This window comes from Phalaenopsis equestris, unplaced genomic scaffold (genome assembly GCF_001263595.1).
Source record: "Phalaenopsis equestris unplaced genomic scaffold, ASM126359v1 Scaffold000649, whole genome shotgun sequence".
NCBI lineage: Eukaryota > Viridiplantae > Streptophyta > Magnoliopsida > Asparagales > Orchidaceae > Phalaenopsis > Phalaenopsis equestris.
In genome coordinates this window covers 159,724-175,837 of record NW_018165089.1, presented here as the reverse complement: position 1 = coordinate 175,837, position 16,114 = coordinate 159,724, and the positions used below count along the sequence as shown (strand labels likewise).

General features: G+C 35.5%; 1 protein-coding gene across 4 annotated transcripts in view; it reads left to right on the top strand.

The window, feature by feature from the left end:
• LOC110030072 (trihelix transcription factor GT-1-like) overlaps positions 1–16,114 on the top strand; it is a 54,162-nt gene that overhangs the window by 1,892 nt on the left and 36,156 nt on the right. For all 4 annotated transcript variants that reach the window (XM_020732621.1, XM_020732619.1, XM_020732622.1 and 1 more), the window contains exon 2: positions 7,581–7,619. In XM_020732621.1, the coding sequence (XP_020588280.1) occupies positions 7,581–7,619 (39 nt within the window). The remainder of the gene's footprint in view (positions 1–7,580; positions 7,620–16,114) is intronic.

Here is a 16,114-nt window from a genome sequence, read left to right as displayed (position 1 = left end):
TGTAGATTAAGTGAATAATGCCACCATTAATTTTTGAAAAGATAAAGTGTGTATCAATCTCATTGTGTTTGGCCATGTCATGATGCATAAGGTTCGTTGCAATACTAATATCAGCTTGACTGTCACAAAACATCTTTATGAAATTGATTGCAGAGCTTTTCAACTTATTTAGTAACCTTTGGATCCACATTCTTTCACAAATTCCCCAAGTGTTCGGTATTCAGATTTTGGACTAGTTCTAGAGATCACTACTTACTTCGTGACTCATCCATGTGACAAGATTTCGTCATACATGAGAACAATACCTAGATGTGGATGTTTTGTCTGTGAGTTTTCTTGCCCAACTAACATCAATGTAAACTTTTGCTTCCCTATTGTCTAATTTTTTTAAAACAATAACTCTCTTTCAGAGGTCTTTTTAAGATACCTTAATATCTATAAATCACTTCCAAATGTTTTTTCTTTGGACTATTCATATGTTGACTCACAATTCTGACATAATAAATGATATCAAGTCTAGTGTGTGACAGATAGATAAATTTTCCCATCAATTTATGAATTTTCCTTGTTAGAAATTATTTAGTTTCATTTTTGGTTATTTTGCTAATTGTTGTATTTCCTAATTTATGGCTTTCTTTTTATCATGAAATAGTTATTAGAGAGAGATTTGTATTACATATTTTTTCTTGTTTTAGAATCATTATATCTTGTATTTATATCCTTTTCAATAACAATAAAATTTATCTACTCAATTCCTATAGCCTATATGGTATTAGAGCCACAGATCTTACCCTAGCTGCCTGAACTTCCCTGCAGGCTTTCCCTTGCAGTTTTTTCAGCAGCCAGATTTCGTCCCTATGGTCCCTCCTCTATAGTTCTATAGGTTTCAGCCACAAATACCCTTTTATATAAGCTCTTTCGCCACTGGTTGATCCTCTACTGGTTGTTCCACCATCTGACCTTCCTCCTGCTGGCTAGATCTTTTTCCAGGATCGTCAAAGCTCCCTCACGCAGCTAGATCTTTCCCTTGCATGCCCTCTTACTGCCGGAACTCCCTCCTGGCTACTGCAATCTCCTCTCACAGGCCTTATTTTGTTGTCAACTGCATAAGGAACTGTCCACGTTTATGTATCGACACCCAAACCTTAGTTTTGGCTCCATCAGAGTCATGGCGGATTCCTTCACTACCGAGCTTTCATCTGTGTTGTCTTTGAGTCCACCAGAGGATTGACACTTACCTCATCCTCTCCGCAGACCGGAGGACATGACAATCCCATGAATTTTCTGATTATCACTCACAAAATCGACAACTCAAATGTCCTCCGAAGGTCTCAAGCTCTTTCACTGTTCGTCAAAGGTCAGAGTAACTTCGGCCTTCTCACAGGTACGATTCGTGAACCTCTAAAGACTGACCCACCATGTGCAGCTTGTGAAGTGGAGAATTCAATGGTTATGTCACATCTGATGAATTCCATGGAAACCTCGATTGACTGTTTGTATCTATTTATTCCGTCTGCTAGTGCTCTTTGGACTGTTGTTCGAGATACCTACTCGGGCGTAGGAAATTTTTGACAACTCTTTGAAGTTTCTAATAAGATTCATGAGGCAAAACAATGATCAAAGACAACGACACAGTACTACAAAGACTTGATTGCCTTATGGATGAAATGTAACATATACTATGCTTACATGTTGGACTGTCCCACGAATCCTTCCCTCTTCAAAAAAAATTTGGAAAAGAATTGTGTGTTCCAATTTCTGGCCGGCCTAAGCAAGGATATCGATGAAGTCTGCAGCCGTATACTTGGCAGTGATCTTCTTCCTTCAACTTCTGCGGCATTCACCGAGATCCTCCAAGAAGAAAGCCGGAGACTTGTTATGCTCGGCAACTCCACTAATTCAAGCGAGTCTTCAGCCTTGGTCTCCAATAGTGCTCCACACTCTGCCACGCTGTCGTGCACCAATCATGGTGCTCTACACCCCACGTGTGATTTTTGTTACAAACCTATCATACCTGTGGCAAGTGTTGGAAGCTCCACTGGAAGCCGACAAATAAATCATCAATCAAATCTTCCCTTGTTAAAGGTCTCACTACAACCTCAAAATCCACAACAGTTTAGCCGCCCCCCTCTCGAACCATCCCCGAATCATCAGATTCCATCAAGAGTCAGATGAAACACCTAATTAAACAGCTTGGATCTAGTCAGTTTTTTTCTAGCCCGCCAAACTTCGATGTTCGTCAAGGTAACATTTCTATGAAAATCATTGGTTTTACTTCTAGTCTGTGGATTATTGATTTAGGTGTCACAAACCACATGACCAGATGCTCTTAATTCTTCTCGACATATGCTCCGTGCTCCGGACGAGACACTATTAAAATTGCAGATGACTCATGTAATTCTATTCCTGGTAAAATTTTAGTAGAACTAACAGTCGAGCTGACTTTGAAATCCATGGCACACGTACCTTTCCTTAATTGTAACATTTTATCGGTCAGTAAGTTGACATATGACCCTGATTGCGTTCCTTAATTTTCTCCCCATGCCTGTGTCCTTAAGGATTGTCTTTTGGGGAGGATGATTGGAACTGGACTCTATTTGTTTCAAGAAAATGACATTGTTGACGTGGACACTGAATCTCATAGTTGTAGTTTTTACCTGTCTACTGCTTGTCCAATTATGCTTTTACAATATCGCTTGTGTCATCCTAGTTTTCATTATTTAAAACAATTGTATTCTCTGACATTTATTGATAAAAAATCATATACTTTGAAATTTGTCATTCAGCTAAATATCATCGTGTACCATATCCACCCACGGTTACACTTCTTCCTCTCCATTTTCACTGTTTATAGTTATTTATGGAATCTTCTCGAACGATTCTCTCGAACTGCAAGCTATACCAATAAACGATGGTTCCTTACTCTAATTAATGTTCACACTCGAATGACTTGGAATTAGGTATTAAAGGATAATTCTTAAGCTATAGTGATCTTTAAAAAATTCCACTTCTTTATTTTGACAATATCCAAAACCTCTATTCAAGTTCTTTGGACCAACAATGATCGCGAGTACTTTAACTCTATATCGAAAGAATTCTTGGTGAGTAAAGACATCCTTTATCATAGCTCATGTGTGAATACCTCTCAACAAAATGAGATAGCTGAGCGAAAAAACCGAAACCTTTTTGAAGTGGCTCGTTCAATTATGTTCCAAACTAATGACCTTAAATGTTATTGGAATGACGTTGTCCTTACCGCCACTTATCGGACCCCTTTATTCGTATTCATGTCGTGTATTCTTACCAATCGTTTCTTCTCCATTTTAGATCCCAAAATATTTGGGGGTGCACGACCTTTGTTAGGTACACAGCCTTGACTCAGAATAAACTTGATTTCCACTCAATTATGCATTTTCCTCAGCTATTCAGCCACTCAAAAAGGCTCTAAATGTTTTGATTCTACCAACAGTAAAATCTATGTGAGTTCTGATGTCACTTTTTTTAATAATGCCCCTTATTTCCCTAACACTGAAGCGAGGGGGAGCTAGATTTTCTGGACACTGTTTCTTTTCCAACCCCGTTGGATAGTCTACCTACTCCTACAACCATTATATTTGAGGAACCTTCAGTCTCACTTGTTCTGCCACCAACCAGACCAACATAACTTTATCCACTCTCCGTGTCTATACTCAGTATACTAAACCCTCGGTTGAGACTCATCCCAATGCCCCTACACTCGAGCCCGCTGCCTCGCTGCTCCGCTGCAGGTCTTAGTATCTGCTACGGCCGACATCCCCTGAACGATGCTTTCTCAACATATGGGGATCACTCTTGTTCTGAATGAGGAGTTTAATTCCCCCATTGAGGTACTTAAACAATTATGCACTCTTTATGCCATAGTAAAATACATTTCATTCCACAGCTTATCTTCGACTGTACAAAGCATTTGCCACTTCCATGATGGATCGTTACAAAGCATTTGCCACTTCCATGATGGATCGTTGTCTCCTATCCACTATTGAGGCAATATTGGTTGACTCGTAATGGAAGGCTGTAGTCATGGATGAGATGAATGCCTTTTGGCACAACCATACCTAAGATGTTGTTGATCTTCCTTGAGGAAAGAAAGTAGTGAGTTGCATGTAGGTTTTTCAGCATCAAATTTAACTCCGATGGATTTCTTTGAATGCAATAAGACGTGGTTGGTCCCCTAAGGCTACTAACAAATATATGGAATTGATTATGAATAGACGATTGTTCTTGTAGCTATACTAAATACCATTCGGGTTTTGTTATGCCTTGTAGCGAATCTTGATTGGCCCGCACCTTAGCTAGATGTCAAGAATGCTTTCCTTAACGATGATCTCACGAAGGAGGTGTATATGTGTCTCTCACTAGCCTTTGATTTAACCTCTTCCTGTGGACAAGTGTGTCGACTGCGGAAGTCTATTTATGGATTGAAACAATTCCCCTGGGCCTAGTTTGGCAAGTTTGCAAAAGTTGTTGTGGGCCTTGGTTTCTGTCAGGTCTAATTTGATCACACGATGTTCTTTTGCCACTCATTCAATCACTGTATTGCCATCTTCATCGTCTATGTCGCCGATATCTTACTCACAGGTAATGATCAACTGTTCTTGGAATCTCTCAAAGACATCCTGGCCGCATCTTTTGAGATAAAGGACTTGAGTTCTCTTCGGTATTTCGTAGGCATGCAAATAGTTCGGCCCTCTCAGGACATTAGTCTTTCTTAGTGCAAAATCTCTGACATATTTACTAACCGAGACAAAGCTTCTTTTTGGCAAATCAGTAGTTGTTTCGATTGATCCCAATGAGAAATTGACAAACATTCCTTATGCCGTTCCAGTGAACAAGATGCACTGCCAATGCCTAGTGGGGAAACTCATTTACTTAGCTCATACGCACCTGAACACTTGTCATGCTATTTGTATAGTCAGTCAGATCATGCATGATCCTTATGAGCACCATCTTATCGCTGCCCATCTAATCCTCCACTACTTAAAAGACTCACCGAGCTCAGGTTTGTTGTTTTCTCATCACATCTCACGCTCGATTGCAGTTTATACGGATGCCAATTGGGGCGGGTTCGTCCATGATCAATGATCTACCTCGATTTATTGCTTCTTCATATGGGAAAATCTTGACACATGGAAAAGTAAAAAATAGTCCGTGGCTGTCCTTAGCAGTGCTGAATCCGAGTTTTGTTTTTGGTATGTGAAGCTCTCTGGTTGCGCATCATGCTCCACGAGTTAGGTATGCCAGTCTCCATTCTTTTGCAGTTTTTTTTGTGACAATAAAATCACCATCAATATTGCCCATAATCTGGTCTAACATGATCGTACTAAGCATGTGGAGATCGACTGTCACTTTATCAAGGCGAAGCTTAATTCAGGAGAAATTTATGTTCCTTTTGTCCTATCCACAGAACAACTCTTATATATTTTTACAAACAATATTCCTTGACCATTATTTAATAATTTTAAATCCAAGTTGAATATGATTGACATCTATGCTTCAACTTGAGGGGAGTGTTGCAAATTTATTTAGTTTTCTTTTTAGTTATTTCCTATTTCTTGTATTTCCTAGTTTAATACTTTTCTTTTATCATGGAGTAGTTATTAGGGAGAGATTTGGGTATTATATTTTTCTTATTTTAAAATCATTGTATTCTGTATTTATACTCTTTTCAATAGCAGTAATATTATCATGTTCAATTCCCAAAGCCTCAATGGTATCAGAGCCATGGATCTTACCCTAGCCGCTGGGACCTTACCCTAGCCACCAGAACTTCCCTGCAGGCCTTCCCCTGTAGTTTTTCAACCATCGGATTCCCTCTGTCGCCTCTCCCCTGCAAGGTTCATCCGTCGACACCCTTTCCTACAAGCTCTCCAGCCGCACAGAAAGTGCCTCATAGCTCCTAGATTCTTGATTTCAAATTTAATGGCAAGAACCTCCTTAATTTTCCCAATCTCTTTTTTATCATCTTCTATCGGGATCGTATCATTTAAATAGATAATGGTATAACTTTCTTTCCTCACTGTGCTTGCTTTATGAATAGTGTATGATCTGCTTAACATTGGATGTACCAATTAGATTTTATAGTATTGACAAACTTATCAAGTTTACTACATGGAAAGCAATATCGTTAACATTAATCATGTTTCCTCAGCGAAGTTCGTCAACAAATGAAAAACTATGGAAACTCCATGTTATAAAAATCATAAAAAAAGGATGATTGACCTTGACAAAAAAAAGTGGCTTAAACAAGCAACAAACATTTGACCTTAGTTTGATTGCATAGCACTACCAAGAGTCACCGGGGCACTTAGTCTATCTGGTACTACATGAATAAGGTTTCTTCTCTCTCCCATAAAAGGAAAAAAAAAAGAAAAAAACAAAGTGTGTTAATTAAATAAGAGAAAATGGGCAATTTGATACCTTACCGATGATATCCTTGAACAATTGGTTAGATCAAGAAACTGATGGAGAACACCATAATTAGACTTTAAGAAGCTTTATATAAAGCTTTTAAAGGATATACATGGATACTAAACAATTGATGGACTATTGATTGGCTGTTCAAATCTAAAGCGCAGCCACAATCACTAGCTTTGATGCCTCAAAATTTGTGGAAAGCAGCTCGCATGAATATACTCGGCAAAGATTACAAATGTTACGGGAATTATAAATTGTATCGCCATGAATTTGTTAATGTTCTTATGATTGGAGATTATGTAAAAATGTTGAGAAGCATGTTCATGGTTTGTAAAGGTTATGAAAATAAATAAAGTTGAAGAATTTCAATCTGTATATCATTTTTAGTGGGTAAAGCGGGGAGTGCAGTGAGTTAGTTTCATGATAGAGTGCAAAGGATCAAGAACTGAGAGAGTGAAAGAACTCGACTTTTATTCTTGTCCAATTGTAATCATGGGTTAATTTACTGATTGATGTACTTTCAAGCACCGAACTAATGCTTCTTCATGCTTGATATGTTGTAGTTTTAGATCTTGCTTGAGAGTCCATTTTTTTAGTTGGCTCTGTGCATTTTTATTTATTATTCAAAGCAAATGGTAATAAGCAGAACACTCTTTGATGGGGCACAAAAAGAAGTTAGGATGCCATTGTACACTGAGATTCCATTTTTTCTTAAGCTGGCTCGGCGTATCTATTGTGGAAAACTCTTTAATTTTTAAAAGAAAGAAATATTCCTATCTGACTTATTATAGACAATTCGAGCATCATATAGTGTTAGGCATCTTAATTGTGGTTGTAATGGGACCTTTTAGTGTCAGGATGGAAGGAAATTTGTTGATTGTTTAGTACTGCTTAATGGTTGAGAAATGTAACGAGTAAAGAAATTGGAAGTGGAAACTTAGTCGTTTCAGCTTGTTGCTTGCGTCATTCATCCATTCAATCTCTCCACAGCATTTTATTGATCAAAATCTCCCTTCCAGAAGGCTGGTTTTAATGCCAATGATTTGTATATGTTTTTTTCGTTGAAACTTCATCTGTAGAACTTATGAACTTTGAGGGTTATTAATAATTTTTTTCTGCTGAATCAGGTCTTGAAGATGTCAATCTTCTCTTTGGACCCACAGAAGGTATTGTATTATATCTTCACTTTAAATATTTCCTTTACTTTTTTGTGGAGATGATAGTTCTGGTTGCTAATTTTGATCCATTAATTATGAAACTCCTAGATATTTGAAAGTTAAGCCCCTTCTTGCAGGCAATGTTAAATTGTAGTAATTATTCTATTAGTTTCTGCAATGGTATTGCTGGATTTTGAGGAAGATTTAATTTTTTATTATATTCTATTACTAGTTTTTTCTATTTCTAAAAGTTAGAATTATTGGTATGTCTTAATTCATATTTCCTTCTTTTATTTTGTGAATTATAGCCGATGTTATTAGTCTTCTAATGTGGGAGACATCTCCCTTTATTTATCCTGCAATCATTTCTATGAAAGTGAGGAGAAAAAATTATTTTTCCCCTCCAAGACCTACATGGTATCAAAGCTGGTTATCGCCTTTGAAATCGCAATCGAATTCCGTTGACTGGGTAATCCATGAGACTTGTTGAGAGTGGCTTCGCTTCACTCCGCTTTTACCCAAAAGCATTGAGGAACGTGACAATCTGCTGGCGCGACCTTCCTCCGTCGAGGTTTCCTCGTGAGATCTTCCTCCACCAGAGTTTCCTCGCACGATCTTCAAAGTTTACCTTGCATCGTTTGTGGGAAGCTCTGAATTCGATCGCTCCTTTCTCAGCTATTTTCTATGGCATCGTCGCAGGGTGACTTTTTTCTGAACCAATGATCTATTTGTTCGAATTTGTAACTGTAGACACTGGAGATGGGTCATTGATACTGCCCTACTCTTCTCAAGCAATAATGCTCGAAATTCAAAGAAATTCTATCAGATCGACACAATTCTAGTAATTTCGAACTATCTCACCTCACCCCATAGCTCCTGTAATGGGTGTGTTGGTTGAATATTTTTCTCAGAATTTACCACCTTACCTCATAGTTATAAAACTTAATGGATGCAACTACCTCGAGTTGGCTCAATACATAAAATTGACAATCAACGGGAAACAAAATTGGGTATTTATCCGTAGAAATTTTAAAACCTATTGCTAGCGGTCCAAATATGAAAAAATGACACCCCGAAAATTCTCTGATAGTGACATGACTCATTAACTCCTTAGAATATATTATAGAAAAGCCTCATCTATATTTTTGCACTGCACAAGATATCTGGGAGGCTGTTTGAGATCTCTAGTATGACTTGAAAATTTTTCACTAACTTTTGAATTGAGTACTTAACTTTGAAAATCTAAACAAAATGATTGTGATGTTACTACGTATTACAATGAGTTGGTAACACTTTATGACAGGAGCTTGATTAATATTATGATGTTATTTGAGAGAATTCAAATGATTATGCTTGCCATAAGAAGAGATGAACATTAACATGTTCTTAGCTGGACTTAATCGGAGTTTAAATGAAGTTCGGGGCTTGAATTCTTAGTAGGAAACCTCTACCTTCAATTCGATAAGTCTATTCTGAATTTAGATGTGAAGAGTCGAAAAAAAAAATTATGATGTACAATACCGAATCGTTTTATGACATTGAACAGAAGAACTCAACTCTTGTGTTAAAAATGGTTGATACTAACAAAAATGACAAAATTATGGTGTGAATATTTCAAAAATCATGACACACAAATGAGACATGTTGGAAGTTTTATTGTAAACTTAGAAATTGGAAATCAAAATTTAAGCGTGAAGTTCGAGCTTATCAAACCACTGCTGAAGACACCTAAGAACTGCTTGCTAACTCGAATGCAGCCCCTTTTATTGAAGGGCAATTGTAGCACTTGCACAATTTATTTCAATATCCGATATTATCCCTAATTTCGTCTTGCTCCTTAGTACAGAAGAGTAACTCTTTGACCACTTATCTGTTAGGAGTTATTTCTAATTTCTCTTATTAGTGAATAATTGATTCTTGTGCAATTAATCACATGAGTGGTTGTTTTAAATTATTTTTCTCCTATATACTATATGTAGGCAATAAAAATGTCAAAATTGTCGATTATTCCCACTCGGTTAACCCTTCGCGATGTTCTCCATGTTCCTAATCTATTGTATAGTTTGTTGTTCATTTGTAAAATTACTGCTGATAATCAATGACAACCTAACTTTATTTCTTCTTGTTGTGAGATTCAGGAATTGATCATGGGGAAGATAATTGACAATGCTAAGAAAAAAATTGAACTCTATTATTTTGACGATACACTTGACTCAAATAAACAATATCAAATTATTGGTTTAAATTCTGTTTTTAAAGGCAATAAAATTATGTTATGGCATAATATGTTAAGGTCGTTCTAATTTTTAATATCTAAAATACTTGTTTCCTAAATTTTTTGAGAATATAAATCTGTCTTTGTTTTAATGTGAATTTTATCAGTTTGCTAAATATCTTCGTATATAATTTTCTCTATAAGTATACAAATAAACAACATAGTTTACTCTGATTAACAACGATATCTGGGGTTCTTGTGAAAATATTACACATCCCTGGAAAAAAATGATTTATGACTTTCATTGATAATCACACTAGGTTAAATTGAGTTTATTTAATGAAAGAAAAATATGAATTAGAAGTTATTTTAAAAACTTTATATACTATGCTATACATAATTTCAGAAACTCATGCAACTTTTATTGATTGAAATAGTCGAGAGTATTTCAAAAATATTTTGGGTCAATTTTCTCAAAAAAGGAATAATTTATCGAAGTTTTTAAGTAAACACTTTGCAACAAAATGACGTTAAAAGAAAAAATAAGCACTTATTAGATGTTACTTTGGCATTATTAATTATCAATTAGGAGCCTAAATATCGTTTTGGTGAAGTCCTTTTTTACTACTAGATTTTTCATAAATAGAACATCCAATAAGATTTTAAAAATTGAAATACCTTTTAGTATTTTTTAAATTTTTTTCCAAAAGAATTGGCTTTCATCTTCTTTATCTCTAAAGATGTTTGGGTGTGTAGCTTTTCCTTCTCCTTTATGATCAAGGAAAACTTGAACCTCAAGCAAAAAAATGTGTCGGTTACGCTTCTAACCAAAATGGGTATAAATAATTTAATACAAATTCTAAAAAAAATGTTTGTTACCATGCAGTCACTTTTTTTGAATTATAATATATTTTTTTTTTCACCTCATCTCTAGGGGTAACAAAATAAAGATTTGTCCACTGAGTTTCATAATTTTTTTTCAAATGAAGTCTCCCAAAATAGTATATCACCAACATTGATTGTTCAACCTGAAACCCCATATGAGTCTTTTAAATTTCTAAGTTCGTATAATGTCATCTCATGATGTTCATCACAAAGATGAAATAGGAAAAAATACGACCGTGGTACCATTTGATATTGTCTACTTGTGGCATAGGACAAACCAAAAGAAATGGTCTATGAATCCTTTGCATTAATGTCATCACTAATCATTTACCTCATGTTCAATCCACTTCAACTTTGAGTCTCGAGTCTTCTAGCCCCGAATCTGAGCCTAGTTCGAAATCTGAGTCTAATAAGTCCAACATTCCCATTGGGGAAAGGTCTTGATCCTAACATCCATTGTCCCATTATGTGTCATATAAAAATCTCTCACCCATTTTCTGTGCTTTTATCTCATAATTATCACATATGGAGATTCTTAGTACTATGTAGTATGTTCTGAAAGTAGACTATTTTTCGAGGAGAAAAAAACTAATGAAAAAAATGGTATGTGGGAATTGGTTGATCTACCTAAAGGAAAGACTACTGTCGGGTGTAAATAGGTGTTTATAGTTAAGTATAATTCAGATGGTTTTCTAGAACAGTAGAAGGCTCGATTGGCTGCCATGGATTACTCAGACATATGAAATTGATTATTTTGGGACATGCACTCCAATCACAAAATTGTATCATCTAAGTTTTCTTTTGTCACTTGCAGCTAATCTTGGCTGTTACCTTTACACTAGTTGGATATAAAGATTGCCTTTGTCAATAAGGATTTGAGGAAGAAGTTTTTATGAATGTACTGAGACATCTCCCTTTATTTATCCTGCAATCATTTCTATGAAAGTGAGGAGAAAAAATTATTTTTCCCCTCCAAGACCTACATGGTATCAAAGCTGGTTATCGCCTTTGAAATCGCAATCGAATTCCGTTGACTGGGTAATCCATGAGACTTGTTGAGAGTGGCTTCGCTTCACTCCGCTTTTACCCAAAAGCATTGAGGAACGTGACAATCTGCTGGCGCGACCTTCCTCCGTCGAGGTTTCCTCGTGAGATCTTCCTCCACCAGAGTTTCCTCGCACGATCTTCAAAGTTTACCTTGCATCGTTTGTGGGAAGCTCTGAATTCGATCGCTCCTTTCTCAGCTATTTTCTATGGCATCGTCGCAGGGTGACTTTTTTCTGAACCAATGATCTATTTGTTCGAATTTGTAACTGTAGACACTGGAGATGGGTCATTGATACTGCCCTACTCTTCTCAAGCAATAATGCTCGAAATTCAAAGAAATTCTATCAGATCGACACAATTCTAGTAATTTCGAACTATCTCACCTCACCCCATAGCTCCTGTAATGGGTGTGTTGGTTGAATATTTTTCTCAGAATTTACCACCTTACCTCATAGTTATAAAACTTAATGGATGCAACTACCTCGAGTTGGCTCAATACATAAAATTGACAATCAACGGGAAACAAAATTGGGTATTTATCCGTAGAAATTTTAAAACCTATTGCTAGCGGTCCAAATATGAAAAAATGACACCCCGAAAATTCTCTGATAGTGACATGACTCATTAACTCCTTAGAATATATTATAGAAAAGCCTCATCTATATTTTTGCACTGCACAAGATATCTGGGAGGCTGTTTGAGATCTCTAGTATGACTTGAAAATTTTTCACTAACTTTTGAATTGAGTACTTAACTTTGAAAATCTAAACAAAATGATTGTGATGTTACTACGTATTACAATGAGTTGGTAACACTTTATGACAGGAGCTTGATTAATATTATGATGTTATTTGAGAGAATTCAAATGATTATGCTTGCCATAAGAAGAGATGAACATTAACATGTTCTTAGCTGGACTTAATCGGAGTTTAAATGAAGTTCGGGGCTTGAATTCTTAGTAGGAAACCTCTACCTTCAATTCGATAAGTCTATTCTGAATTTAGATGTGAAGAGTCGAAAAAAAAAATTATGATGTACAATACCGAATCGTTTTATGACATTGAACAGAAGAACTCAACTCTTGTGTTAAAAATGGTTGATACTAACAAAAATGACAAAATTATGGTGTGAATATTTCAAAAATCATGACACACAAATGAGACATGTTGGAAGTTTTATTGTAAACTTAGAAATTGGAAATCAAAATTTAAGCGTGAAGTTCGAGCTTATCAAACCACTGCTGAAGACACCTAAGAACTGCTTGCTAACTCGAATGCAGCCCCTTTTATTGAAGGGCAATTGTAGCACTTGCACAATTTATTTCAATATCCGATATTATCCCTAATTTCGTCTTGCTCCTTAGTACAGAAGAGTAACTCTTTGACCACTTATCTGTTAGGAGTTATTTCTAATTTCTCTTATTAGTGAATAATTGATTCTTGTGCAATTAATCACATGAGTGGTTGTTTTAAATTATTTTTCTCCTATATACTATATGTAGGCAATAAAAATGTCAAAATTGTCGATTATTCCCACTCGGTTAACCCTTCGCGATGTTCTCCATGTTCCTAATCTATTGTATAGTTTGTTGTTCATTTGTAAAATTACTGCTGATAATCAATGACAACCTAACTTTATTTCTTCTTGTTGTGAGATTCAGGAATTGATCATGGGGAAGATAATTGACAATGCTAAGAAAAAAATCGAACTCTATTATTTTGACGATACACTTGACTCAAATAAACAATATCAAATTATTGGTTTAAATTCTGTTTTTAAAGGCAATAAAATTATGTTATGGCATAATATGTTAAGGTCGTTCTAATTTTTAATATCTAAAATACTTGTTTCCTAAATTTTTTGAGAATATAAATCTGTCTTTGTTTTAATGTGAATTTTATCAGTTTGCTAAATATCTTCGTATATAATTTTCTCTATAAGTATACAAATAAACAACATAGTTTACTCTGATTAACAACGATATCTGGGGTTCTTGTGAAAATATTACACATCCCTGGAAAAAAATGATTTATGACTTTCATTGATAATCACACTAGGTTAAATTGAGTTTATTTAATGAAAGAAAAATATGAATTAGAAGTTATTTTAAAAACTTTATATACTATGCTATACATAATTTCAGAAACTCATGCAACTTTTATTGATTGAAATAGTCGAGAGTATTTCAAAAATATTTTGGGTCAATTTTCTCAAAAAAGGAATAATTTATCGAAGTTTTTAAGTAAACACTTTGCAACAAAATGACGTTAAAAGAAAAAATAAGCACTTATTAGATGTTACTTTGGCATTATTAATTATCAATTAGGAGCCTAAATATCGTTTTGGTGAAGTCCTTTTTTACTACTAGATTTTTCATAAATAGAACATCCAATAAGATTTTAAAAATTGAAATACCTTTTAGTATTTTTTAAATTTTTTTCCAAAAGAATTGGCTTTCATCTTCTTTATCTCTAAAGATGTTTGGGTGTGTAGCTTTTCCTTCTCCTTTATGATCAAGGAAAACTTGAACCTCAAGCAAAAAAATGTGTCGGTTACGCTTCTAACCAAAATGGGTATAAATAATTTAATACAAATTCTAAAAAAAATGTTTGTTACCATGCAGTCACTTTTTTTGAATTATAATATATTTTTTTTTTCACCTCATCTCTAGGGGTAACAAAATAAAGATTTGTCCACTGAGTTTCATAATTTTTTTTCAAATGAAGTCTCCCAAAATAGTATATCACCAACATTGATTGTTCAACCTGAAACCCCATATGAGTCTTTTAAATTTCTAAGTTCGTATAATGTCATCTCATGATGTTCATCACAAAGATGAAATAGGAAAAAATACGACCGTGGTACCATTTGATATTGTCTACTTGTGGCATAGGACAAACCAAAAGAAATGGTCTATGAATCCTTTGCATTAATGTCATCACTAATCATTTACCTCATATTTAATCCACTTCAACTTTGAGTTTCGAGTCTTCTAGCCACGAATCTGAGCCTAGTTCGAAACCTGAGTCTAATAAGTCCAACATTCCCATTGGGGAAAGGTCTTGATCATAACATCCATTGTCCCATTATGTGTCATATAAAAATCTCTCACCCATTTTCTGTGCTTTTATCTCATAATTATCACATATGGAGATTCTTAGTACTATGTAGTATGTTCTGAAAGTAGACTATTTTTCGAGGAGAAAAAAACTAATGAAAAAAATGGTATGTGGGAATTGGTTGATCTACCTAAAGGAAAGACTACTGTCGGGTGTAAATAGGTGTTTACAGTTAAGTATAATTTAGATGGTTTTCTAGAACAGTAGAAAGCTCGATTGGCTGCCATGGATTACTCAGACATATGACATTGATTATTTTGGGACATGCACTCCAATCACAAAATTGTATCATCTAAGTTTTCTTTTGTCACTTGCAGCTAATCTTGGCTGTTACCTTTACACTAGTTGGATATGAAGATTGCCTTTGTCAATAGGGATTTGAGGAAGAAGTTTTTATGAATGTACTGAGAAGTTTGACACAAAGGTGTCAACTAAAAAAAAATCTTTATATGGGCTGAAGTAGTCACCAAGAGTATGAATCGAGAAATTTACACTTTGTTAAAGGTCGGGAATATTAAAAAACATGGAGATCATATAATGTTCTTCAGACAGTCAAATGATGGGAAGATAGCCATACTAATTGAAGATGGGGATAATATTACTCTTACCGGAAATGATGCATATGAGAGGATTCTTTTGAAGATTCTCAATCATTTGTTTTTGAAACCAAGGACTTAGGATCTCTGAGTTATTTCCTTGGCATGGAGGTTGATTGATCGAAGAAAGGAATTATTTTCTCCCAACAAAAGTCTGTTTTTGATCTTCTCTAGGAAATTGGGATGAGTGGGTGTAGCCCTGTAGACACTCCAATTGATCCCAATCAGAAACTGGAGATGGGAAGGAAGGTGATCTAATGAATACAATTAGCTATCAAAAATTGGTGGGGAGGTGTTGACCTCATTTTTAGTGAGGTCTTAGTCTCTTACTCTTAGAACTTAGGATCTAGCTCTAGGAGTTCTTATTGACCATCTTAGCGGACTAGCAATGGAGCCCACCTCCCGTAGAACTTCAAGCCACTTCTTGACTCATTTTTGTGAAGAACTCGCATGAGTGGTTCCAAGCACTCAACTTCTAGTTGCAAGTGCTAAGGATCAACATGTAGAGAGCCCGAAAATGAGTTCCTATAAGATCAAACAGCCTTAGGCGAACCCTCTGTGACTCGATTACTCGCGAACGCCACAATTCACACACTCACTGCACCACACACGACTTTGACTTGAATCGACTCGCCCATCGGC